Below are 24,701 nucleotides of genomic sequence, written 5' to 3' on the forward strand. Positions count from 1 at the left end.
GATAGGGAGACAGTAACAGACTTGGGAGTTTAGTTCTGGTCTCTAAACTTTGATGTCACTGCTTGTGCCGTGACTGTGACTGTAACACTGGCAATGACAGGTGTCAAAGGAGCAATTAATAGTCATCTGTGACCACCTCTCTTTCCTAACAGTAAGTGGTCCTGTCTGAAAAGAGACAGCATGCTGGGCTAGAGAAGCCATCAGAAAGCCTCCAGCTGCCTGGGGATGGCTCATTCACACTTTCTTCTCAGATAATCTGACCACTAATTTGAGGAATGGTCAAGCCAGGTGCAAGTATCATGTTGGCTGAAAAGCATCATGGCTTACTTGGCTTGATTTTGTCTCTGCTGCCTCAAAAATGTTATGACAAGTTATATGGCCCAGTCTTGTGACTACCAAAGATTCTCTGTTCCTTTTTCTCTTTTTTTTTTTTTTTTTTTTTTTTTTTTTTTTTTTGGTTTTTCGAGACAGGGTTTCTCTGTGTAGCTTTGCGCCTTTCCTGGAACTCACTTGGTAGCCCAGGCTGGCCTCGAACTCACAGAGATCCGCCTGGCTCTGCCTCCCGAGTGCTGGGATTAAAGGCGTGCGCCACCACCGCCCGGCCTCTCTGTTCCTTTTTAATATGTGCAATTATAACATACCATGCTCTTGGGAGGAAGGCCTACCATTTTACTTATTTTGTTTCTCTGAAACTCAGAAAGCAAAAGCAAACACGATTTTATTGAGTGATTGATGATAAGCCTTTATTAAGTTGATCAACTCTGCATATACTAGCAACTTATTGAGGTTTAATAATCCTGGAATTTATAATAGTGAAAACCAAAGAGTGAAGGGACTCCAGAGCAGTCAAGAAAACACATTTACAAAATATGTTCACTGTATCTTCAGTATGCTAAGCTATTTTTTGAGGTATGAATTAGTCTTGAACCACTTACTTTTATTTTTGAGTTAATTTGCTCTATTTTTATGATCAATTCAATAGTTTGGTAACCTTGGTGGTCAATAATAAAGAACCACAGGTAAAGAAAGGTGTCAATAAGGCAAAACTGGGTGATGTCAAGAAGTGACACTGAGCAGTGCAACAGTTTGAATGTGTCCTATCTTAAATCCAGGGATGTCAATAAGTATTGAGAGGAAGGTTTTGAAATGGTAATGACATCATGATGCTCCATCCTTTGGGAATGGAATAAAGTGGTCTGATAAAAAGAGTGAACGGGGAGAGTTTTTCTCATTGGCCTTTCTACCTCCTACCATGTTAGGATATAATAATAATAATAATAATAATAATAATAATAATAAAGGCTTCTATTTGAAGCTAGTGCCTTCCTTGTTCTTGGACTTTCCACCCTCTAGAATTATATGAAAATCATTTTTTTATAATTTAAGAATTGCCCAATCTGTGGTATTTTGTTTTGGTCACACAAATTGACAGAAACAACATGATAGCAGTGGATGTACCAGGCTTAGGTTCTGTGAGTGTGTGTGTGTGTGTGTGTGTGTGTGTGTGTGTGTGTGTGTTTCTAGGAACCTAGCCCATAGTGTGTGCATGATAAGCAAAGTCCTCTACTGTTGAACCATTTCACCACCCATCAGTCTTTTTTAATGGTACAGGCAAAGAAGTCCCTCAAGGACCATTTACTCTTAGGCATCCCTGTGAAGGACAAGGAGCATGAAAGCAGAGGCCCAGGGTGACTTAAGTCATCAGGTGATTACCTTACAGTTCTTGCACTCTTTCAAGAGGTGAAGGATGAGCAGAGTACCTCTAAAGACTTTCAGTATAAAGAATTACATATATGTTAGGAGTCTTAGCCAGGGATTGTGTCTACACTTGAGTTTACAGTATTTGTGAGATGGAGGCAGGAAAATCACTACGGGTTCTAGGCAAGCCCAGGCCACATATCGAGTACCCAGAGACCCTGTCTCAAAATATTCATGAGTCTTGCTTTTTTTACATTTGATGTGTGGAACACTTTTCCTTAAATGAAGTGCAGGCCATCTGGGCACTGAGGAAAAACAGTATTACACTTGATACTGGAATCCAGAACTTTACCCATTTTCAACCCACATGTATTAGCAAGGATTATAAGGTTTAACACATTCTCAGAAATATTTTACATCTCCTCAGTAGAGTCCTACAATAAAGAATCACTACACATCTGTCTCATTTCACTAGTTCAGAACCTTTATTACATTTTGTATTGGGATGTTGGGAGTCACCTTTAAAGTAGCCTGACCCTCTAATATGTTTCCCTTTACTCTCTGGATTTCGCTTTTTAAATCCTAAAGGGGTTGCTGATCAATAGACATGTGTGTGGGCCAATCATCTCAGTGCCCAGCACAACATTAATTTGCCAGCTAATTACACCTGGAAGGGAAGTAATTTCTTCGATGCCAGCCAGAGTGTACCTGTGTGCTTCTTGTTTAAAAAAACGGCTCCCTTTGAATGAGAATATTCTCTGTTGGTACAAACCACAGTCTTCTTCACTTCCCTTTCCCCTTCCTTTCATTTAACCACGTCCAAGCCCTTCCCCCCACCTCATCTGCTACATCTTCAGTGTTTGCCTTCAGATCTCCCAGGCAGAGGTTGGGACTGATCTCAGGTGCCATTTGATGTTTATGTACCAACAGGGCTGGCGGGTGGTGGCGGCTCAGCTAACTTTCCCAAGAGAATCTGTCACATGCCCACGTCAGCTCTCCTTTGAAGGTTGGATGTGAGAAGACCACAAGGCTTCATTTTGCACAAAGGATTTGAAGCCTGCAGGTGTGACTGCCCAAAATAACAACAATACTTTGAACTTTTACGAAACCTTTCATCCGATGATTCCAAAACATTTCCCCTTATTAAATCCTTGGGAAGCTGATAGGCAAAATAACCCAAGATACACAGATGGAGCTCTGCTATACGAACCTGAATGGTGTGTTTCAAGCTCTCACTCAAGTAAGGAAGCGGTGCACAGGGCACTACATCGTTTGTGCAGAGACAGTGCATATTTTATTTTCCAAAACTCTAAGAAAAGCCAGCCAATTTTCTCTTTAGATTTGCTGAATTCTAGAGTTATCATTTCCATATATATTTGTGTCCAGAACTTAGTATAGTTTTGCTCTTAATTTAGCTTCTACTTCTTGTTCTAATGTAAAGAAAATCAAAGAAAACAAAGTAGAAATGGATTTTGGCTATGGTGATGATAAATAACTGCTTGATGTGAGTGTAGTGTGGTGTGTGCATGTATATGCTCATCTGGGTGTGTGTATATGTATGCTGGTGTGCTTGGATGTGTGTACCTATGCCTCCAGAGGGCAGACGAAGAGGTATAGTGTCTTCTTCATCATTTTCCACCTTGGTGTTTTGTTTTTTCAAGACAGGGTTTCTCTGTGGAGCTCTGGTTGTCCTAGAATTTGCATTGTAGATCAAATTGGCCTCAAACTCCATCTCCCAAGTGCGGAGATTAAAGGCATATGCCACCATGCCTGGCTCCACCTTGGTTTTTGAGACAGTGCCTCTCACTAAACCTGGAGCTCATCAATGTGGGTAGTCTGGCTGGCCAGCAAGCCCTAGGGAATCCTCCTGTCTCTACCTTCTCAGTGCTGGGATTACAGCCATGGACCACAATGCCCAGTCTTTCCATGGCTGCTTCTGGGGATCCAAAACCCAGGTCTCAGTACTTATATGGAAACTGCTTTAGTTATGGAACCACCCCTTCTGCCACTTGATTCTTAAGTGAACAGGGCATCACTCAAATCTCCTGAGTTCTTCTGGGATACTCAGCATTCAAACCTCCAGCTTTGTAGTCTATGTCTTTTCTTGAAAAAGTGCACTTTTACAAATTTTCTGCTTTTCTCCTGTCTTCTTCTGCTCTGTTCTCTCCTGTATGTTCCTATGAGTTAGGAATATACATAACTAATATTAGTTTATATACATGTATGTATAACTAATATTCAGCGTAGGAAGTGGAGTGCATGCCCTTGTTGTAAGATAAATAGTTACAAAGGAAACGTGTCTGGGGCATGTTTATCAGACATCAGTTCTTATTTTACTCCTTCCTATTAGTTGAAAAACCCCCCTTTTTCTGCCCCATTTCACTGGTTTCTTTGAGGCTTTGCTTTGACCAGCTGCCGAGCTTATTGTGACTGTCCATGTCCATCACTGAAAAAAGTGCTCTGTAAATGCAATTCAGACAAAATGCAAGGCACTTTCACATTGTTTCAAAGTCAAACATGCTTCTGAGGGATCTGATTCGTGGCAGATGGGGAACAAAACCTTCCACGGGGGAGGGCCGTTAATGAGTCTTAATTGCTTGCACATGAAAATGTAGTGACTAAGATTGTGTACACCATTAGGAATTTAAACATGTAGAAAGAACTGGCCAGAGAAACAGGCAAGCAACTTTTGTTGCTGTTGTTGTTGTTTTATTTGTTTGCTTTGTTTTGTTTTGTTTCTGTAGGCACAGCTTTTCTCTTAGGAACCCAGACGATAAGGGACAAATTAGAAGAGGAAAGTGACCAAGAGAAATACTGCCGCTGTCTCCACCTCACCTCTTCCTAGGCTGGGCTTCCAATTCTAAAGACAGTCCCTTTGCTTTTGGACTTCACTGGAGGAAGTGTCCTAGCACATTCAAGGTCAACATATCAATTAGTGCGATTCTTCTTTGGTCCTACTATGCCTTAGATATGAAGCTTGGTGCTTTCGCATCCTCTTCCACCCTCGCTTGACATTCCAAGATCCATTTGCTCTGACCTTCCAATTATGGATGAAAAACAATGGCCTGGAGCAAAATTTCCCCAAGTCAAATGGTGATCAGGGGCGCAGCCAACATTCACTGAAGCTGAACGACTCATCCTAACATCTCTTATAGGAAGACATCTTTAGAAATGGATCGCAGTAACGGCTGTACTCTCAGTCTGTGTTAACTGGGCTTTCTTTGCGTGAGGTTGCACCTTGGTGTGGTGATGCCAGTGAACAGGCCAGAGCTAGTCATTTCTGGGGGCAGTCTGGTGACTGTCAAACGTGATGAGAAAAGCATGACTCGTCCCAGGTGAGAGGAATGGATGGCTGTGCTTAGGGTGTGGGAAGTCTAGACTGGGACTGAGGTTGAGATGATGGACTGCCCGCCATAGGGAGGAACTTGCTACAGGCTGCGTGCTTTTGTTGGGGTGGGAAATGTGGTAGCCAAGTGAAAGCATACAGTGAGAAGGCAGTACCAGGGGCTCTGTAAGAAGCAGCTGTGAGGACATTCAAGTTCTTCCAGCCTCCTGTTGGGCACTGTGCTTCATAACCACTGACTTCTTAAGTGGTTAAGTTATGTAGCATTTTACAGCTTGCTTCCAATGGTCAAAGGGATTACAACCCATCCCATCCCACCAATGGACCAAAATGCCTCTTTCTAGGTGATGTAGCTTGGATTCTGAATAGCCCCCAGAAGGCCATATGCTAACTCTTTGGTCCATATCTAGAACCATTTTAGGTAGGGCTCATTAGAAGGAAGCTACACCACTAAGACTATCCCATTGAAGGCGATATGGCATCCTGTCCTTTCTGTCTCTTAGAGTTGGCTATGATGAACTGAGGAGGCCTTTTCTCCCATGTACTCCCATCCTTACATACTGTGATGCTTCAGATCAAAGCTACAGAGTTAAGTACTGTGGAATATAATCTCTGAAACTGAGTCAAAGCCAATAAACAAATACAACCAACATGGAAATTTACTGTATTGGACAACCCCAAATTGTTTTTCTGATTCTTTCTTTTTGGGAAACATATAGCTGTCTGAATGTATGTACCTGTGGCTGCTACCAAGAGCTCTTAGATGAGTGCCAGTGTGTGGATATTCACACCCAGAAGCTCAAGACATGGACCTTCAAATGAACGTTCAACGTAACTCATTCATATCCCAGGATTCACTTAAATGATATTCTTGGAAAAATGAGGAGGGTTGTGAATGACTATAATTCCCTCTCTACTATTTTGTATCCCTTATTGAAATTTAAACAAGAACAACTTATTAAATAACTACCCACTTAGATTGCTACTGAGCAAAGATCATAGAGATGCGCTTTATCCCTTGCTTTGGCTCCTACACTTGAAAGTAAACACAGGGCACAGGCAATGACACACTGCCTTCAACAGAAGCACAAGCGAGGCACCAGTAAGTGTAGGGAAGGCAAGGGGTAGAGATCAGTTCTAGAGCACTTGACGAACAGGCACAGGGCTCTGTGTTCAATTCCCAGCACTCCAAGAGACAAGGAAGGAAGGAGGAAGGAAAGACAGGAAGAAATATATTTCTATTTCCTTTGGCTGTTGTTATTGTTTTTCCAGACAGGGTTTCTTTGTGTAGCTTTGGAGCCTATCCTGGATCTTACTCTGTACACCAGGCTGGCCTTGAACTCATAGAGATCTGCCTGGCTCTGCCTCCCAAGTGCTGGGATTAAAGGCATGCACTACTACCGCCCCGCATAGTTCTATTTCTATATACACAATTTGGCCAAATAGCAGTAAATTAGTAGCCAGTGACTTTATACCACTGTGAGCCCCATGCCCAACCCTCTTCTACTTCCTTCCTTGGCTGCCTTGAAAACATTCCTTCTTTACTGCTCTCATACTTCTTTCTCAGCCCCACCCCCTGCAAATCTCTGTGTCATTTCTCCAAGCCATTTCTACTCTCTCAACTAACACTGTAGATAGCATCTTTTGTTGCTGTTGTTGTTGTTTGAGATAGGGTTTCTCTGTGTAGTTTTGGTGCCTGTCCTGGATCTTGCTCTGTAAACCAGGCTGGCCTCGAACTCACAGAGATCGGCTCGGCCCTGCCTCCCGAGTACTGGGATTAAAGATGTGCGCCACCGCTGCCCGGCTTGCAGATAGTGTCTTATCTATCTAGAAGAAGACTTCATCCTGTCCCATTTTGTCCTCTTTCTTTCTCTTCTATCCTTCCTGATTCAATATTCATTCACTTACAAACCCTCCTTTTTTTTTTTTTTTTTTAAATAAATTACTTAATGTTCTCTGTTACTCAGTGGAACACATTTTGGCTTTTCAGGTCCCCCAAAATTCTAGAGTAATATTTCCAAGGCCCAGGAGAGATATTTTATGCCTGGGTGAGTACTCAGAGCTTAGCAGTCCTTCCCAGACCAGGGATTGAATGAATAAAACAGTAGATCCAGGAAGACACTCAGAAACGAAGCTTTCCACATGATCATATACAAATAACGGAGATGTGTGCAGGGAAAGATGCCTCTAACAGCCATGCTTTTCCACCCATGTACGATGCAGTGGGTTGGAAATGCTTCCCTTGAGCTGCCCATGCTGTAACACAAACTACAGGAAAGAAGACAGCCTGCAAAGAGCACCGGATGCTTGGGCCTCAGCAATGTCTGGAGGAAGGGTACTTAGGGGATGGAGGGAGGGGGAAATGTCTAGAAATGTGGTACCTGAGAGAACAATAGATGTGAAGATCAAGATGCACATCCCCCACCCCCGATAAGTGGAGATGGTCCTGTTCTTTCAAAGGCTTAAAGGTGAGCGTTTCTGGAAGCCGGAAGCAAGGTAACCCAAACACTGCTCCAGGACTTCTAGAAAATGCTCACATCATCTTTACTTCTCTAGCCCATTCTTATTGATAAAAATGGAATAGCAGCAGCGTCGACCCCTTTGGATTGTTACAGTGCTGTTTTGCTTGAGACAGGGTCTTGACTCTGTAGCTCTGGCTGGCTGGTAAGTCACTACGTAGACCAGGCTACCTTTGAGTTCACAGGGGAACCACCTGCTTCTGCCTCCCACGCATTGGGAATTCAATCACATACATACAATGTTTAGTTGGCAGATGCTACCATCTCTCAATATCAGTATGAATTATATAGTGAATCAATTTTCAAGCAATTCTTGAGACAGTAAAAGAAAGGACCCTGCGAACGAACTGTCCCCCTATTGAGGGCTAAATAACTCAGGGTAACATTGAAACATTATGATCTGGGAAATGAGCTCGAGGGGGATTTTAAATCTTTTGTTCCCCCACAACCTCTGCATTTCCCAGCGTGCCTAGAACAGCTTTAATTCTCCACTGGATGGGAAGCACACAGGGCAGGAAAGGAGTGGCTGAAGAAGGCAGCTTTTGTTATTTTTTTCCCCCTTTGAATTTTTGAAAAGGAGACTTGGTACTGTGTTTGCAGAGACAAAAAGAATACAGTTACTAAACATAACGTTTCCCAAACTCACTCCTGCCTGGCACACAAACAGGCACATGATGCTTTATTCCTTTCTCAGACTGCAGCAAACTGGGCTAGTTAAAATCCTGTATATATTTTGAGAGCTATCAGAGATGACGACCCTGGGGATGACGAACGTGATGACGAAGATGTCAGATAATAATATCACCTTGTATTTCTTTCTTCTGATCCCCGAGTGCTTCACACACATTATCTCACAAATTCTAGATTACACTGTCATGTGTGTGTGTGTGCCTGTGTGTGTGTGGGGGGGGAGGCATAATATTCTATGCATTGTTCAGAAAGACTAGAATTGCCAACTGTTTATCGGTAACCCAGGGCTAACACTTTTACCTGGGCAGTACTCTCACCTACTTTATTCAATATCCTATTCTGTGTTTGGAGCATCAAATGTTCCACCTGCAACCCTTTGTCGGTAATAAGACTCTGAGCCCTATCTCAAGGCTTTGGTTCAGAAATACCCAGGATTCAGTTTTGCTGTTCATTTGCAAATATCCCACAGGGATTCCTTGATGTAGGCCCATAGGGGAATTTTGATTCTTTTAAAGCACTGATACAATAAGAAGTGGGCATTGGCAACATACAGATTTTTTAGCTACATGGTAGCTTTTCTCATCAATTGAAAAATAGCACGGTCATGCTATGGACTGGATAACCAGTAGAGGGCTTCCATCTTCAGGAAATAGTATTTGAAAATACAGCTACTACTTGCTTGTCACATTCTGCGACCGCGTGTGTCATTAGATTATGTGTAGTAGTGTTCTATCTGTGCTCGGCAGTCCCTCATTAACATCCAACAATACCTTCAATTGAATCCAATGTGTATCAAGTACTGTCCCGAATAAAAGCTTTTTCTAAATTTTTATTTTTTCCTTAATCATAAAAAAAAAAAAACCTTTCCTAATGAGAATTTCAATGCTATCTAATATTTGGGATATTTTAAAACTTCCACGTACTTACAATGTGGTGATCGATAGCTTTCTATGTGATTTCATTCTTTTAAACATCTTTCTCACCTTCTTGTGTCTTCGACCTCTGAACACAGCTATGAGTCTATTCCGTCATTTCTGTTCCCCACCAACCACCCCAGGTTAAGGAACATCATCACTATCGTGTATGCAGCCCACACTGTTTCCAGTTGTCATCCAAACACAGATCTGTTCCCCACATTGAAAACTGACCAATAACCCCAGTTTGACTTTCAGAACCAGAGAAACAGGTTTAAAAAAAAAAAAAAAAAAAAAAAAAAAGAAATTGATGGTACAGGGAGTCTGGTTGCAGCTCGGTGATAAAGCACATGGCTGGCTTGCAGGAGGCTCTGGTCCCAATCCCGGCATCATAAGAACAATCAAAGTATTGATGATTTTCAATTCCACATATCATGAAACCCACGCTGTTTAGATAGAGCTCCAATAAGATTTCGCTAATCTACCTTTAGAACCTCACATCTAGTTGCAGCTACACACTCTTAACTTGAACTGTTCTTTTTTGTTCCCTGTGCCCTGAGCATGCTTCCATGTCTCATTCTTGTTAGTTTCCAGTTTCAGGGAATCTTCCCCTAACTCCAAGGGGAACGCTATATTCTTTTCTGTTTGGTGTTGTCTTTGCTTTTTTCTTTTTCCTTTTTTTTTCTGAGACAGTCTCACTGTCCTAGAATTCCCTACGTAGATGATGCTGGCTTCAACTTCATAGGGATCTGCCTGGCTCCTTCAAAGTGCACCCAGCTCACCATAGTCTTTTCTTTTGATCAGTGCTAATTAATGATCAGGCCCAGGGGCTCATGCATGTTGATGAAATGCTTAGCCAAGGAGACACCCCCACCCCCCACCTCAGCTCAGAGTTACCCAGGGAGAATTGTTTGCTCTCACAGTCTCATTCACTCTGCAAGGAGACACCCCACCCCCTTCACACACACACACACACACACACACACACACACACACACACACACACACACACACACACACACACACACAGCCCAGCTCAGAGTTACCCAGGTAGAACTGTTTGCATGTCACAGTCTCATTCACTCTGCTTTCCCACCTGGACTACGAATTCCTTGAAACTGGCAGTCAGATTCTACTCATTGTTTCCTGTGATTCATCAGGGGCTGGAAAATGGAAATGCCTGCTGACCAGATGAACAATACCAACACATTATGAATACATTCTATATCTTTTTTTTTCTTTGAGGATGACATAATTTTATTATGATTGCAAAAAGAAACAATTCTTAAATGTTATTTTAAATTGATTTAGAGGGACATTAAATGTTTATCCCACATAACTTTCTATTTAATATTATCATGCAGTGCCTTCTGAGATACTACTGGCATAGGAAGACATCTTGGGTCCGGCTCATATGCCCCTTGGGAAAGGCTCCTGTCACTCACTTCTAGGCAGACTGAATGGAAAGCTTCAGCCATGCGAAATGTCTTTTGCTTTCTTTATTTCTTTTTTTAAACTTTAAATGCATGTCTTCCTTTTTATCGCTCTTCTTTGGTTATCCTCATCCCTTATCAGGTATTTTTTTTATTTTACAACACCATTCAGTTCCACATAATAGCCACAGATTCCCCTGTTCTCCCTCTCTCGCCTCCCTCCCCCTCCCCCCAGCCCACCCCCCATTCCCACCTCCTCCAGCTCAAGGTCTCCCCCTAGGACCAGGATCGACCTGCTAGACTCAGTCCAGGCAGGTCCAGTCCCCCCCTCCCAGACTGAGCCAAGTGTCCCTGCATAAGTCCCAGGATTCAAACAGCCAACTCATGCAATGAGCCTCAGTCCTTGGATGGGGTTTATGGCACACACACACACACACACACACACACACACACACACACACACACCAGCTCAGAGTTACCCAGGTAGAACTGTTTGCATGTCACAGTCTCATTCACTCTGCTTTCCCACCTGGACTACAAATTCCTTGAAACTGGCAGTCAGATTCTACTCATTGTTTCCTGTGATTCATCAGGGGCTGGAAAATGGAAATGCCTGCTGACCAGATGAACAATACCAACACATTATGAATACATTCTGTATCTTTTTTTTTTTTTTCAAGACAGGGTTTCTCTGTGTGGTTTTGGTGGCTGTCCTGGATCTCCCTCTGTAGACCAGGCCAGCCTCGAACTCACAGAGACCCACCTGCCTCTGCTGCCTGAGTGCTGGGATTAAAGGCGTTTGCGCCACCACCGCCTGGCTTATGAATATATTCTGGATATGAAGCATTGTCCTCACCAAGAACTTAGAATTAACTGGAAAAATGATAAAGGCTTAAGGAATTTAAGGAAATTGATGGAAATTATGTAGCTAGGAAGGAGAAAGTTGGTTTCAGATCCCAGAACCCAATGACTGGACTTGACCTTAGGTTTTGCTAACTAAATGAATCTCAAACACTGCCCCGTTCTCTCAACTAAAGTTATAATGAAGGATCTGAAATCAGATTCAGGTGATACACAATTGAGATGATTATGGCATGTTATTTGTTTTGGTGTTTGTAATTCAACTTTAACTAGTTCCTGGTGAAAAAGTCACAGTCTGATGTGACACTTAAAAAAAAAAAAAGTAACAGGTATAACCCAACTGTCCAAATAAAAGCGAGAGAGGGCAACACAAGCTATAAATCAAGTAAGAGGTCAAGGAAGCAAGTAGCCTTTTACTGTTCTAATAAGCTCAGCTAATGAAAGAGTCGTCCTTACATGCAGTCCAACAAGGCTTTTCATTTCCCCCAGAGAAGTCTTTTTGTTGGTGAGGAGGGGAGTTTTCATAAAAGTTAACTATTTTAACTTAAAAAAAAAAAAAAAAAACAGAACTCCTAGGCATCATTATATGTATCAAAGAAAAACAGCAAAGGCCTGCAAGCAATCCATATATAATCATGGACACATGAAATCTTTATTCATATATCTTAAACGTAAGACACCGGCAGCATTTTCGTACACGCTCGGAAACAGCCCACCGAGCATGCCTTCCCTGTAGAGATGGGTGCTTTGCCACTAGACTCTCTCTTACACAAGGAAAATTGAAGAGCCGATAGAACAGAGCTGGTGATGGGGGGCGGCGCCTCTCTGACATCGCTTGCTCTACTGAGGTCCTTATGCACTGACTTAACAAACATTGTAGTTCATTGTCTCCTCAGGATTCATGCATCTCTCACACACAGATCTCCTTTCTTGAAGAAAGGCCCCCTATATAGATATCCAGAAATACGTACGAGAGAGCGAGAGCGAGCGAGCGAGAGAGAGAGAGAGAGAGAGAGAGAGAGAGTATACATACATATATATGTATGTATATATATACACACACATATATATGTATATATATGTTCTTTTTATTGCATATATATTACACATTAATAATATATACTACTCATTTTATCACACACATGCATGGGACCACAGACTAAAAAAGAAGATCTAGACAATGACTAGTGTCATTGCTCTCACCAGAAAACATTGGCTCCTTTTCTTTAGTAAGCTGAAAGCATTTAAACAAGCAGCCCCCATCCTGGCAGAGACCACCGAGCTGCTCATTACCTTGGTTAGTTGCGTTACCACCTTTGTCAGGTGGATCATCCTTTCTCAGGCTTCAGGGCAATGGCTACAGAAGATTAAGTTTCTTCTCGTCGAGTTTTGACTAGCTACTCTCTGGACACTTCACTTTTTAATCCTCTGCTTCCTGGTTGACAAAATTCGCTTTGGAACAGACATTCTTTTCTTAATGGCACTGAGAGTATCCAGGTTAAAATAATATGCAGTGGGACCGTCAGTATTTTTTCTGGGCCAGAACTATGTTACCACTGCTTTATGTCAGCCACTTTCTTGTCAGCTCTGCAGGCGCAGTCGAGGCACCCTTACTGGCTGTGTTGCTTTGATAGAAGGCCTTAGAGACAAAATCAAGAGCCCTTTGTTTTAGGTTGGCCATCTTCCCACCTCTGTGATGGCTACTAGATGTAACTCAAATAGCCCTAACTATGAAGACATTTCCAGCGAGAAATGGGGCCGGGATACTTTGCAATTCTTAAGTCCATGTGCAAATAATCTAAAGCTCCCCCTGTTACCCAGAAACCAACACTCTTTCGTGTTTCCTGCCGTTGCTTTAAAGCATACATTTCTTTAAACCTAAGGCCACTTATTCTAATGGGTTATTTTATGGTATGGGTGCAGGAGAGGGCTCAGGACCTGAGACGCAGAGAAAGGACACAGGTTCATTCCCAACTCAGCCACAAAGTAGCGCTTTACTCTCAGGGGCCTCAGTTTTTCTCATCCATCCAATAAAAAGATCTAAGTAGATTTTCTCTGAGTTGTATTCCTGCTGAAAAACTCTCTACTGAAGATGATTAAGTAAAGAGAACAAAAATAGCAGAAATAAGAAACGCCATGAAAGTGATAGTGAGAAGGAGAAGGTTGGTGAGGTGGCTGCAGAGTACATTTTTAAACATCGTTTCGAGATGAAACAAATGCTCCCAAGTACTGACTCTCTGCCCTCATCATGATGTCTCTACTCCAAAACACAGGGCAACCCTTGGTCCCCACACTGTCAGGGCTCCGGCATTTCTGCCTCTCTGCTGCCCTCTACTGACCCAACATTCTCCTCGCTTCTGGCTCAGGACCTTTGCTGGTCAGCCTTCCACTTAGTGATAGGGGAAGTACTGAAAATGCGTGGCCGTTATTGCATGAAAATATAGTCATCATTGAGCTGTACAGAGCGAGAAAAGACCGAAGGCCCTTTCTGTCCTCTGCAACCGCCACACTCCCAGGCGAAGAACAGGTGTTAGGAACAAATGGGGAACACGGGGCCAGTCTGTCCAAAGAAATACTTAATGACTTGCTGACCCAACTTTACCCTTTATATAACTTATCTACATGTATTCTTGCAACAGTTCTGAATGCTAGGTCCTCATATCTCCATCCTCTAATTAAAAAACAAAGCTAAAGACAGCTGGGGTTCCCACTCAGACTCCAAACATCACACAGCTTGAGGTGTGTCGCCACTCTGAAGGACAACACAACCAGTTGGCAAATGTCTCTTTGGTAACTGTCCTTCTAGAAGCGGTCCTGGCAAGGACTGTCATATTATGTAACATGTATGCATCTGCCCCTCCTAAACAGGGATAATGACTGGCAGGTGACTACAAAGTTTTAACTATGATGATGGGAAATGAAAATTTTCTTTGGCTTTAATGCTTAGCAAATAGAAGAAGGTCGGGGTGCTACAAATTCTATCAGAGAAACCCTTGGAACATGTGGCCACCTGAGTTTTGTAAGTCTTTTGTTTTTTTAACATGAGACAATTTGTGAAAGAGTTGCTGCTGAAGAATTATAAATCAAAATTAAGTTCTTAGACTTAGAACCAAAGTCTGCTTCACAAGTCACTACAACCCAGGGTTTGTGATGGCAACAAGGACAAAGGGCACAGAGCTGGGACAATAAAAGGCCCCATCTTGGCAGATGCAAGGTATGCACTGTGCCGTTCTGACCGCTTTGGGGGTAATATTCGTGCATTTTGCTTTGAGCATCCTGCAGGCTTATCTTCCCCTCTCTCTTTCCCCTTTCTTCTCTCATCTTTTCATTCTTTCCACTGCTCCCCACTGTGGATGAACAGGTGGGGGTGGCCCTAACGTTCAGACTGAAGTCCTCAGCCCCAATGTGACGGTAGCTGAAGGCGAGGCCTTTGGGAGAGAATCAGACCATGAGGAGAGAGCCTTGTGAATGGGAAGAGGACCATTATTGAGGGCCCTAACCTCCTTGGTCCTTTCTACCTTGTTAGCAATATGAAAAAGACAGTCTTCTGCAACCAGGAAGATGGTCCCCAGCAGAACTCAACCCTGTTGGCAACCTGATCTTGGACATTAGTCTCCAAGATGGTGGGAAAATAACTTAGATCATTTATAAACAAATATTCTAATGTGTGGTACTTGGTGAAGCATCACGAACAGACATACCCAGTTCTGTGTTCATGGATCCCAGAATCAAAACTTGAAGAGGTGTACCAGTTGCTGAGATAGGAACAAATTTGACTCATATCTATATGGCGAATGGTTACCACTGTACGGATGAGTGCACTGAGTCAGACAGAAGGTACAGAATCTGCTTAGGGCCACATAGCTCTCACAACAAGACAGAATAACAGGTAACATACCTACCCTGCACAATTCTAGGGGTACAGTGATGTAGGCTATGTGCATAACAGCCTTCTTAGCCAGTCATAGAGCTAACAGCGGCCAGGCTTCACTGTTCCTCAAAACTTTAAACCATTTTCTAGGAAGACTTATTTGAAAGTTCCTCGCGCATTTTTTTAAGACTTCAGTAGAATGATTGCCAGGTTCTAATAGTAGGCAGGTGAGCCCTGAGGGAAGGGACATATACATGACATTTTTGTGGGTATCTCAAGTCTCAAATGGTCAAGTATCAATGTCTCAACACTATTATCATTACTGCTCCCGTTAATCTCTCTTAACTTTTAGGTTGTAAGCACTTGCTTTTCTAGAATGTCTGAGAAACTAGAACAGTCTATCCTATTGCTCACATCCCCTTGTTCCCACCTTGGTTTGCAAAGCTTGGGAAATAAGCACAAGTCCCATTCTTTCCTCAGGAGATTTCCTACTGTGGTCTGTAACAGCTCAGCTTCTCTAAGCAGTTAATGACAGCTAATTAGCTTCCCATTGTAGATAAGATGTTTTTGTAGGCCTCGGGTCACAAACTAGTGGGTGCAAATGAGGCCTTGTTCACTTTAATTGCCTAAGTCCAGGAGATAATAACTCCCTCTCCTGAGTGGTCAGTGTGATGTAAAAATCCCACAGAGATCCCATGTGGCCCTTCATGTATTATGACCAGGTCTGTGATCTTGAGTGGAACCACTCTCCTGGGAGTCTGGTTTGGGTACCATCAAGATGGTGGTGGTAGTGGGGAGGTGCACTGACCCCTGAGAAACCAACCATTTCTTGCTGGACATAAATCATTTCACTGGTACCCTAAACTGTTCTTTTGGGAAGATATCACTCCAGTTAAGAGGTAGTCACATGCTGTGGATATTGCTCTATATAAATAAAACACTGATGGCCAGTGACCAGGCAGGAAGTAGGTTGCCAGGCAGGAAGTAGGTGGGACAAGGAGAGAGGAGAATTTTGGGAAGCGGAAGGCTGAAGAGAGAGACACTGCAGCCACCGCCAGGAGAAGCAGCATGTAAAGATACCGGTAAGCCACCAGCCACGTGGCAAGGTATAGATTTATAAAAATGGGTTAATTTAAGATAAAAGAACAGTTAGCAAGAAGCCTGCCACGGCCATACAGTTTGTATGCAATATAAGTCTCTGTGTTTACTTGGTTGGGTTTGAGCAGCTGTGGGACTGGCGGGTGACAGAGATTTGTCCTGACTGTGGGCCAGGCAGGAAAACTCTAGCTACAGTCACATGTACGCTCAAGACAAAATAGCATCAAAGACCACACACTCTGCTGTAACCCCAACTATGATCATGCCTATTATGCAAGGGGTGGAGGAAGCATAACACCCATCCAGGGGGGGTGCATTGAGTGCCTGAGCAGGGTCCTCAGGCTCCATGGAGTTTTGCTCACCGGGAACACCATGCGTGTGCTCACAAAATATGCCTGTCTATTCCTCACCATCCTCAGGAAGCTGCATAGAAAAGAGGGACCCATTCCATACTGCCATCCTTGTTTAGGCTCAGTTATACTGTACCCGAGTGTCTAAAGAAACAATTTGTTACTCAGAGAATTCAATTTAGTAGGTAGGAACTTTAAGTATTCATCTCTTAAGATCAAAAGTCAAAGTGGAGAACTGTGGACAGTCTGAAACCTTATAATTCAATATCATCACAAGCAGGATCAGGAGACAGAACCAAGGAAGATAGAATTGATCACTTAATAATTATTAAAATGTGATCCCCACTTCATGGAACAGTCAAGAAAGAAAACAACATTAACAACTATTTCAGAATCATCTGGGATGTGGTAGCAATAGAAAAGGCTAGCACATTGGTCAAGACAGAGTTAATTTTCCACAAGGCATGTTCAGTAAAAATCACATAAGGGTCTCCTCCTCATATTATGGATTGGGGCTTAAAGAAGACACTTGAACCAAAAAAAAAAAAAAAATTGGTCTAGTTTGGAGAGTATGCTAATTTTCTTCTGGTAATAATTTTAGAAATCATGGGTTTTCTTTTCTAGGCAATTATTTTAATGAATCAATTGGGGTTTTAAGAAACAATTAAATGAGCTCAGTTTGGTCTCAGGTTCAGGAAAATGAGATCATTCATTCTGGATTTGGTTCAGCTGAGGTCAAGTCTCCTGTCTAAAACAAAATAATAGGATTGGGGTAGTTTTCTGTTATGTTCTTTACTTCCTTTGTATTGTCTCTCCAAGACATCTTTGGGTCCTTTTCTGGTGCGCACGCTTTTTTTTTGGTGTGTGTGTGTGTGTGTGTATGTGTGTATGTGTGTGTGTGTTAGTATGAACGTGCATGTGTGTGTAGATATATGTGGATGTAGAGACTAGAAGTCAGTGTCTGATATCTCAATCACTCTCCATCTGATTATTTTTAGGTAGGATCTCTCTAATTGGAACCCAGAACTTGCTGATTCTGCTAGGCTGGTTGGCAAGTTAGCCCCAGACTTCCTCCTAGTCCCCTGCCCCAGCACTGGGATTACAGGTGTCTGGTGCCATGCTCAGAGTTTCATGCAAACACTGAGTCCTCCTGCTTGTCTGATAAGCACTTCATGAACTCAGCCATTTCCTGAGCCCTGGGTCCAGTTCTTACTGAAAACACACACACACACACACACACACACACACACACACACACACACACACACACGTGTGTGTGTGTGTGTGTGTGTGTGTGTGTGTGTGTGTGTGTGTGTGTGTATTACACTAACTTCTAAACTTGTTCTCAGCACTCTGAGTTCCAATGAGAACTGATGGAATAGTAATGATTTCCCTCGTACATAAAACTGGGCATTGAATAATCAGGAATGTATCCTTTCACATTTTTAAATATTTATTTTTGTCTGTGCATGTATTTGCTGCATGTGTTCTGTGTTAACATGTGGAGGTTGGAAGTCAACTTGTGAGAGTTGGTTCTATTCCTACCATATGGGTCCTGGGGGGTTGAGCTCAGGTCAGGCTTAGAAACAACCACCTTTCCCTGCTGAGTCCTCTCGCCAGCTCCATTTGGTTTTGTTTGTTTGTTTGTTGGTTGGTTGGTTTTTTGTTTGTTTGGTTTTTTGTTTGTTTCTATGTCGCTTGGGATAACCTCCAACTTGCTATATAGTGGCCTGGGCTGGTCTCAAACTCACAATCCTTCTCCCTTAGTCCTCCAAGTGTTAGCATTGCAGGCATGTGCCACTATGCCTGGCTTTATGATTTCCCTTTAACCAAGTTACATTGCTAGATATTCAGATCATACCAAGTAGCTAACACAGCGATAGAGGTAATCATTGTACAAGTAATGCAACCTCTCCAGATACAAGTGTCTCCGGTGATGCTAAACCAAGCCCAAGCGCTGTCACCTCTGTAAAAACATGGTACACCAGGAAATATTTTTCCAAGGAATAGTATAAATGGAAACATATGACACAGCAGTTCTTAACCTGTGAGTTATGACCCCTTGGCGCGGGGGGGGGGGGGATGTATGTGTCAAACGAAAGGGGTGGGGGGGATGTATGTGTCAAACGACCCTTTCACAGGGGTCCCACATCAGGTATCCTGTATATCAGATATTTACATTAGTATTAATAGCAGTAGCAAAATTATGGTTATGAAGTAGCAATGAAAGTAATTTTATGGTTGGAGGGGCCCACAACATGAGGAACTGAATTAAAGGGTCGCAGCATTAGGAAGGTTGAGAACCACACTGTGGGACCAATGACAGTAAGGAAACATAGAGAAGGGAAACGCCATTTCTTTAAGAGTTTAGAATCGCAACACAGCACGGGTGTTGGGAACAAGGCATGGGGCTAAGGTTCAGTAAACAGAAGTTCTTCCCAGACAGGAGACGAAGAAATTCCCACACGTCTCTTACCTGTGATGGTGGCTTTGTTGATGGATGGTTGGTTGCACATGGGTGATCTTCTAACAAAGAGAGAAAACACAAAGCAGTGAGTGTGTGGTGCTTTTTGACTTCAGTGCCCTACACTGTTTTGAATGTGATATTCTCGTCTAGAGAATTATTTTAAAGTTATGACATGAACATAAACACTTCGTTCAGATTAGCCAGGAAAGTTCTTAGATGACCTTTCGCTGTGGCTCAGGCTACAGGTGGGAAAAGAGGGATAGAAAAAAATAAATCAGCTTGATTCTTGTAGCTGAATATTGGGGGAGAGAAAACAGACAGCACTGTCATAGGGATGTGTTCGGAGAGGGCATTCTTATTGGCCGGCTGTATGCATGTATTCACTTAAGTTAGGGTATGCAGAGCAAAACAGACTTTTTGAGTGTGGAAATGTGGTCAGCTTATAAGAGTTTTCTCTGGTGCAATATTAGAAACTTATTTCTGGCTTATAGTCTCATGATTTCTTGTACATTGCCAGGAATGAATGATTGCTTCTAAACAATGCTGCAAATAGAGGAGGTATGTAAATGTTTTTCTTTCCAGTTTCTTCATTGAGACACGTCTCTGGCATGTTTGTTAGAGAGGTATATTAATAGCTTGTCTAAACAGATGCCTTAGAAATTTTGGTCCCCATAAACCCATTGTACTTCAAGAGACTCCATTTGGTATCCTTCACTGCTTCTTCAGTTGTTTGCCAGCTTCCACGAGACAATTATAAACATTTAAGAAAATGCCTGCTCTTCCAGTAACCAATATTCCCTATGAAAGCCAACACAATGCATATAGTATTCATTTGGCCAGTGCTAACTAAATGATGCTGAAAAGAAAAATCTTTTATGAGACATCCATTAAACAATTTGGAAATACAACATTTAAAAGTTATTTTGTATAACTGGCAGCCTTCAAAGGGCAGCAATATTTACAAATCCTTCAAGAAACAAATACGTTGCAAGATGTCTGCAAAACATCGAAGGCCTTTTGCATGTGTGCGCATGCATGTGCATACACACGCTTTTTCTAGTGGTTGATGCTTACTAAACCCTGCACTGTTGTTTCATTTAGTCCTTATGACAAGCCTCGAGTCCTTATGAGCTGTCTGTGTGTGTTTTGCTAAGGAAGAACACAGTCAGTTTTGAGAAGTTGAACGTTTTGGAGTATGAAAGCTGAGATTTGAACTAGAAGACTGCAACACTAATGGTGCCCTCTGTTCTGCTGTCTTACTATTAGGAGTGTGCATGTGTGCATGTGTGCATGTGTGTGCATGTGTGCATGTGTGTGCATGTCAGAGAGAGCTATTAGGAGTGTGTATGTGTGTGCATATCAGAGAGAGAGAGAGAGAGAGAGAGAGAGAGAGAGAGAGAGAAAGAGAGAGAGAGAGAGAGAGAGAGAGAGAGAGAGTTCTTTACATCTACTCTGCTGATAGGCTGTGTCCCCAAGCCGAGCTTCAGGACACCTAGGGAACACAGTCTTAACATTATGTAGGCTTTGACGGGCTCCACTCAATTGCACCCAACTGCACCACTGATCTTAAGTTTATTGGTGTGTGTTTTGTATTTCAATTTTGTATATGACTGAAAATGTACTGAGATCTATGTCTGTGTTATTTTATATTTTTACTAAAAATAAAAAGTGAAAGTGTGAACGTGATAAATGCTTTAGAAAACAAGAGTTTAATGTTTTAGACAGCTGCTCTGTCTGGCCTATGTAGCATGGTTATACTCTTGCTGAAGGTTTATTTTACACAGGTGACAGAACATGTTCAGGGTGGCATTACTGTAGACTAGAGTTTTTTCAAGTAAGTCATATATTGATAAGAATTTTAAGTCACTCCTTGTTCTGTAAAACTCTCTAAAGTACTCCCTTGGCATGGGAATATCAAATGAAGATACTGTGCTTTTCTATAGTTTTAGAAAGCAACATCATTGCCTTGTTACTATTTATCTTTTCCTAGGATCAGTTCTATGGCTTACGTGTGGGAACCTGGCACCCCAAAGAGTGAGAACAACCCATAAATATTGACCACTAGATCCACGAGGACATTGGTATATCATTTAGTGAAGAATGAGCCAAACTTCACTTCTGGGATATATATGGCAAGAGAGTGAGATGACAGAAACTAACAGTGGGGTAAAGCTTAGGGCACATTCTCCCTCACGTCCTTTCCTAGAGAAAACAAAGAGGCACATACCCTCCCCTAAGTGTGATGGTGAGCTTGGAAATGTCTCAGTGGCTATGAGTGCTCATCAGGCAAACATGGACCCCTCTAGAAGAGTTGTTCTCAACCTGTGGGTTGTGACCCCTTCGGCAAACCTCCATCTCCCAAAATATTTACACCATGATTCCTAACAGTAGCACAATTACAGTTATGAAGTAGCAACAAAAATAATTTCATGGTTGGGGGTCACTGCAACATGAGGAACTATATTAGAGGGTTGCAGCATTAGGAAGGTTGAGAACCACTGCTCTAGAGTTATTATGCATGTGCCCTGTGCTGTCCCTGAACCGGTTGTCAGGAGGTTAATTTCTGAATTATGATGCCCCAGGAATCTGGTTTAACTTGAGCCAGGGGGTGAGGTACACATTTGCACTGTCCAAATGTACCAGTTCTTCTTGTAGTCTGCTGTATTACAGTGTCTGTTTGGCAGGCATCAATCACCATGGGTATTGTAGAGTCAGTCAAGCTAGATGGACATTCCAGGGTTACCTATGACTTCCGGATTTCCTTCTTTTTCATTTAAATCTGCTCTGACCCTGTTAATCAGTTAAAAATATCTCCTTGGTATAGAATGGGCATCTCCTGTGAGACACGAGGGTCAGTGGAAGACCCTCACACCTGTCACACCTCACACCTGTCAGATTAACTGTCATGAGTTTAAATGCTGCTTACTGAGGTGACAGTATCTGAAGGAAACTTAAAGGAAGTTTGGTCTCTTATTTGCCTTTAAAAGACAAAGAACTGGATTTCTCAGATGAAATTTGCAACGAACAAGTTTGAGAGTGGCATACAATGGCTTTATTTTTCCTGCTGAATGGAGACTTTACAAAAGTGAGGTGTTCCTATACAGTACTAAAAGCCCAAGAAGCTTGCTGAGGTCAGCATGACATGGCCCAGCTGGCCATGCTGCACAGAAAACGCCATTGACAAGAAATGGATTCCTCCAAGCACATTCTGGGGGGGGGGGGGCAAACACTAGCACATGACTATCTGCAGCACCTGCAGGATGGTTGAGCTGTGTTAGTATGGGAGCTGAGGACACAGATATGAGCAAATTACAACCCATGGTTAATTTCCAAAGCAAGCAGAACCCGTCCGTGATGATGCTGTGAGTGTAACTGGCCGAGGACCTCTCTTGCCAGGTGGTTTCTGACAGATGGAATCACTGCATTCACTTGTCAAACACCAGAAGGGTCAATACAAAGTACTTCTAGAAAATGAAGCGGGCACTGTGTGAGACAGAGCGCACAGCTGGACAATGGCCGTGATTCAGAAATGTCTAACGTATTGTCTTGAGTTTCAGTTCAAGTTGAGAAGATGCTAATGGGAGGGAGAGGGTGTAGCTTACTTGCTGGGTGCTCGATCTTGCAAATTAGTTAATGCAGCAAAGTTGTTTCGTACAGTTCGCAGGCTTGCCAAGACCTATGGCAAAAAGAGAATTCTTTAGCGTTCTTGAACAGTGGTCAGTTGGAATGCAGCTAGGCATGCTTTTTACAGTAGGAATTTTATATGGCTTGCAACTCAGTTTCATATACCATTACAGATTCTTCCAGAACTTAGCAAGTTTTTAATCCTGATATATAAAATCCAGGATTTTGACTGGGATTAGACTCCCAGGATTTTGTAGAAATCCCCTCTCACTGGCTTTGCTTGTGGTAACAGTAGCAGCAGTATCCCCATACCCTTCAGTCATCCACACAGTGTCCCCAGCAATTGCTATTATGACTATAATACAAAACACCATGAAAGGCTCAGTTTAGTGATTCAAACATACAATTAGTCTCGAATTCTCTTAGAAAATTCAAGATTCCTGTGATCTCAGGTCATCAGGTGAAGTAAGTCTTCAGTTGTTTTTCCATATTTGCACAGGACTATGTCTACAGCTAGTCTTTGCCTCTGCAGCAATGGTGCACATTGTGGAACATAAGAAGTCCCCAGAAAGTCGTTTATCACAGAAAACACTAGTGCCCTATACAAAGGGTACTATTCTGTACAATTCCTGGAGCAAAGAAAGTGTTCAATAAGATTGGATTGAAGAAACTAACACACGGATGCCGTATATCCACATGTATGTGAATGTGCCAGGAAGTAGATGGCCCCACCTCTTCCAGCCCCTTTATTCTAACTCCAATCAGAAACAGAAGAGGGCTAAGGGATGGAAGTGAGTCCTACAGAGAAGTTACAGGAGCCCGCTGACCCTCACTTTCTTCTAGAACAGGCTGCTTTCCTCAGGGGTGGAACCTTTAGTAGGATTAAAGGTACCAATAAGACCTCAGTGCTTATTAGAAGTCCGAGTTTGTAAAAAGCACAGAATCCACATGTCCTGGTATGTGTCTTGTATCAAATGCACACACTTGGACAAGTTGTGACACCTCCTGTACCCCTGTTTCCTTGTGTGTAAAAGAGAGATAGTGCTATCTAGCCGTCAGGGTTGTTGTGAAGGTTAAGGGAAACTACAGCTTCGTGCCAACGACATTGCCTAAGCAAAAAGTATGCAGTGACTGTGTGTCCATTATGGAAACTTCCATTTAACTGTCTGGCACATGAGAAATTTGCATAATGCTTGTCAGGGGCAATACATAGAATTCTCAGGTTTTTCATTGATCTGGTTGTTCGAGAACTGTGCCCCGAGTTTCTTCATGGGACAGTGATCCTGACGAAAGCCACTCTGTGTCTCGGGCGTTTGTTTTTGGGAGTTGACGGGAACTTGTGCAAGTCAAAGGGAGCTGTTTATGCTCTCAGCAGTGACCTTCAGCAGTCCCCCTGAAGGAGCCCATGGTGCCTCCTAGGAAGCCAGCCAGTCATTGGAAAACCTGGCTCATTATCACACACAGCTCTGAAAGGTCACACCGCCTGTGACGGAGTATCCAAATGGCTAGCTGCTGACGTCAGACCACAGTGTCTTTCATGAGGCATGAAATTCTGAATGATGCAGAAATAAATGGATTAATGATCTAGTCATGAAATCACGCTGGCTTAATTTGTGTTTTAAGATGTGAATATCAAACATGTTAACAAAGCATTGAAATACAATTATTGCATCAGCTAATGACTCCCTCTTTTAGACTAAGATTTTAACCTCAGAATTTTGAGAGAATTTTTCACTTTAATACAAAACGCTTAAGTCCAGTGTATCTGGCTACTGGGTAATATAAGCAGTAACTGAAGTATTTCACTTCTGTAGGAAGTGTTTTGCAGGTAAT

The 24,701-nt window shown here is 42.5% G+C and overlaps 1 protein-coding gene across 17 annotated transcripts in view; it reads right to left on the reverse strand.

The window, feature by feature from the left end:
- Window positions 1–24,701, reverse strand: part of Pde4d (phosphodiesterase 4D) — a 1,451,136-nt gene that overhangs the window by 162,739 nt on the left and 1,263,696 nt on the right. For all 17 annotated transcript variants that reach the window (XM_016000210.3, XM_076552299.1, XM_076552298.1 and 14 more), the window contains 2 exons: window positions 22,847–22,920; window positions 19,254–19,303 (listed from right to left, as the gene is read on the reverse strand). In XM_016000210.3, coding sequence (XP_015855696.1) covers window positions 19,254–19,303; window positions 22,847–22,920 — 124 coding nt within the window. The remainder of the gene's footprint in view (window positions 1–19,253; window positions 19,304–22,846; window positions 22,921–24,701) is intronic.

The sequence above is a fragment of the Peromyscus maniculatus genome, chromosome 15, assembly GCF_049852395.1.
Source record: "Peromyscus maniculatus bairdii isolate BWxNUB_F1_BW_parent chromosome 15, HU_Pman_BW_mat_3.1, whole genome shotgun sequence".
In the NCBI taxonomy this organism is placed as follows: domain Eukaryota; kingdom Metazoa; phylum Chordata; class Mammalia; order Rodentia; family Cricetidae; genus Peromyscus; species Peromyscus maniculatus.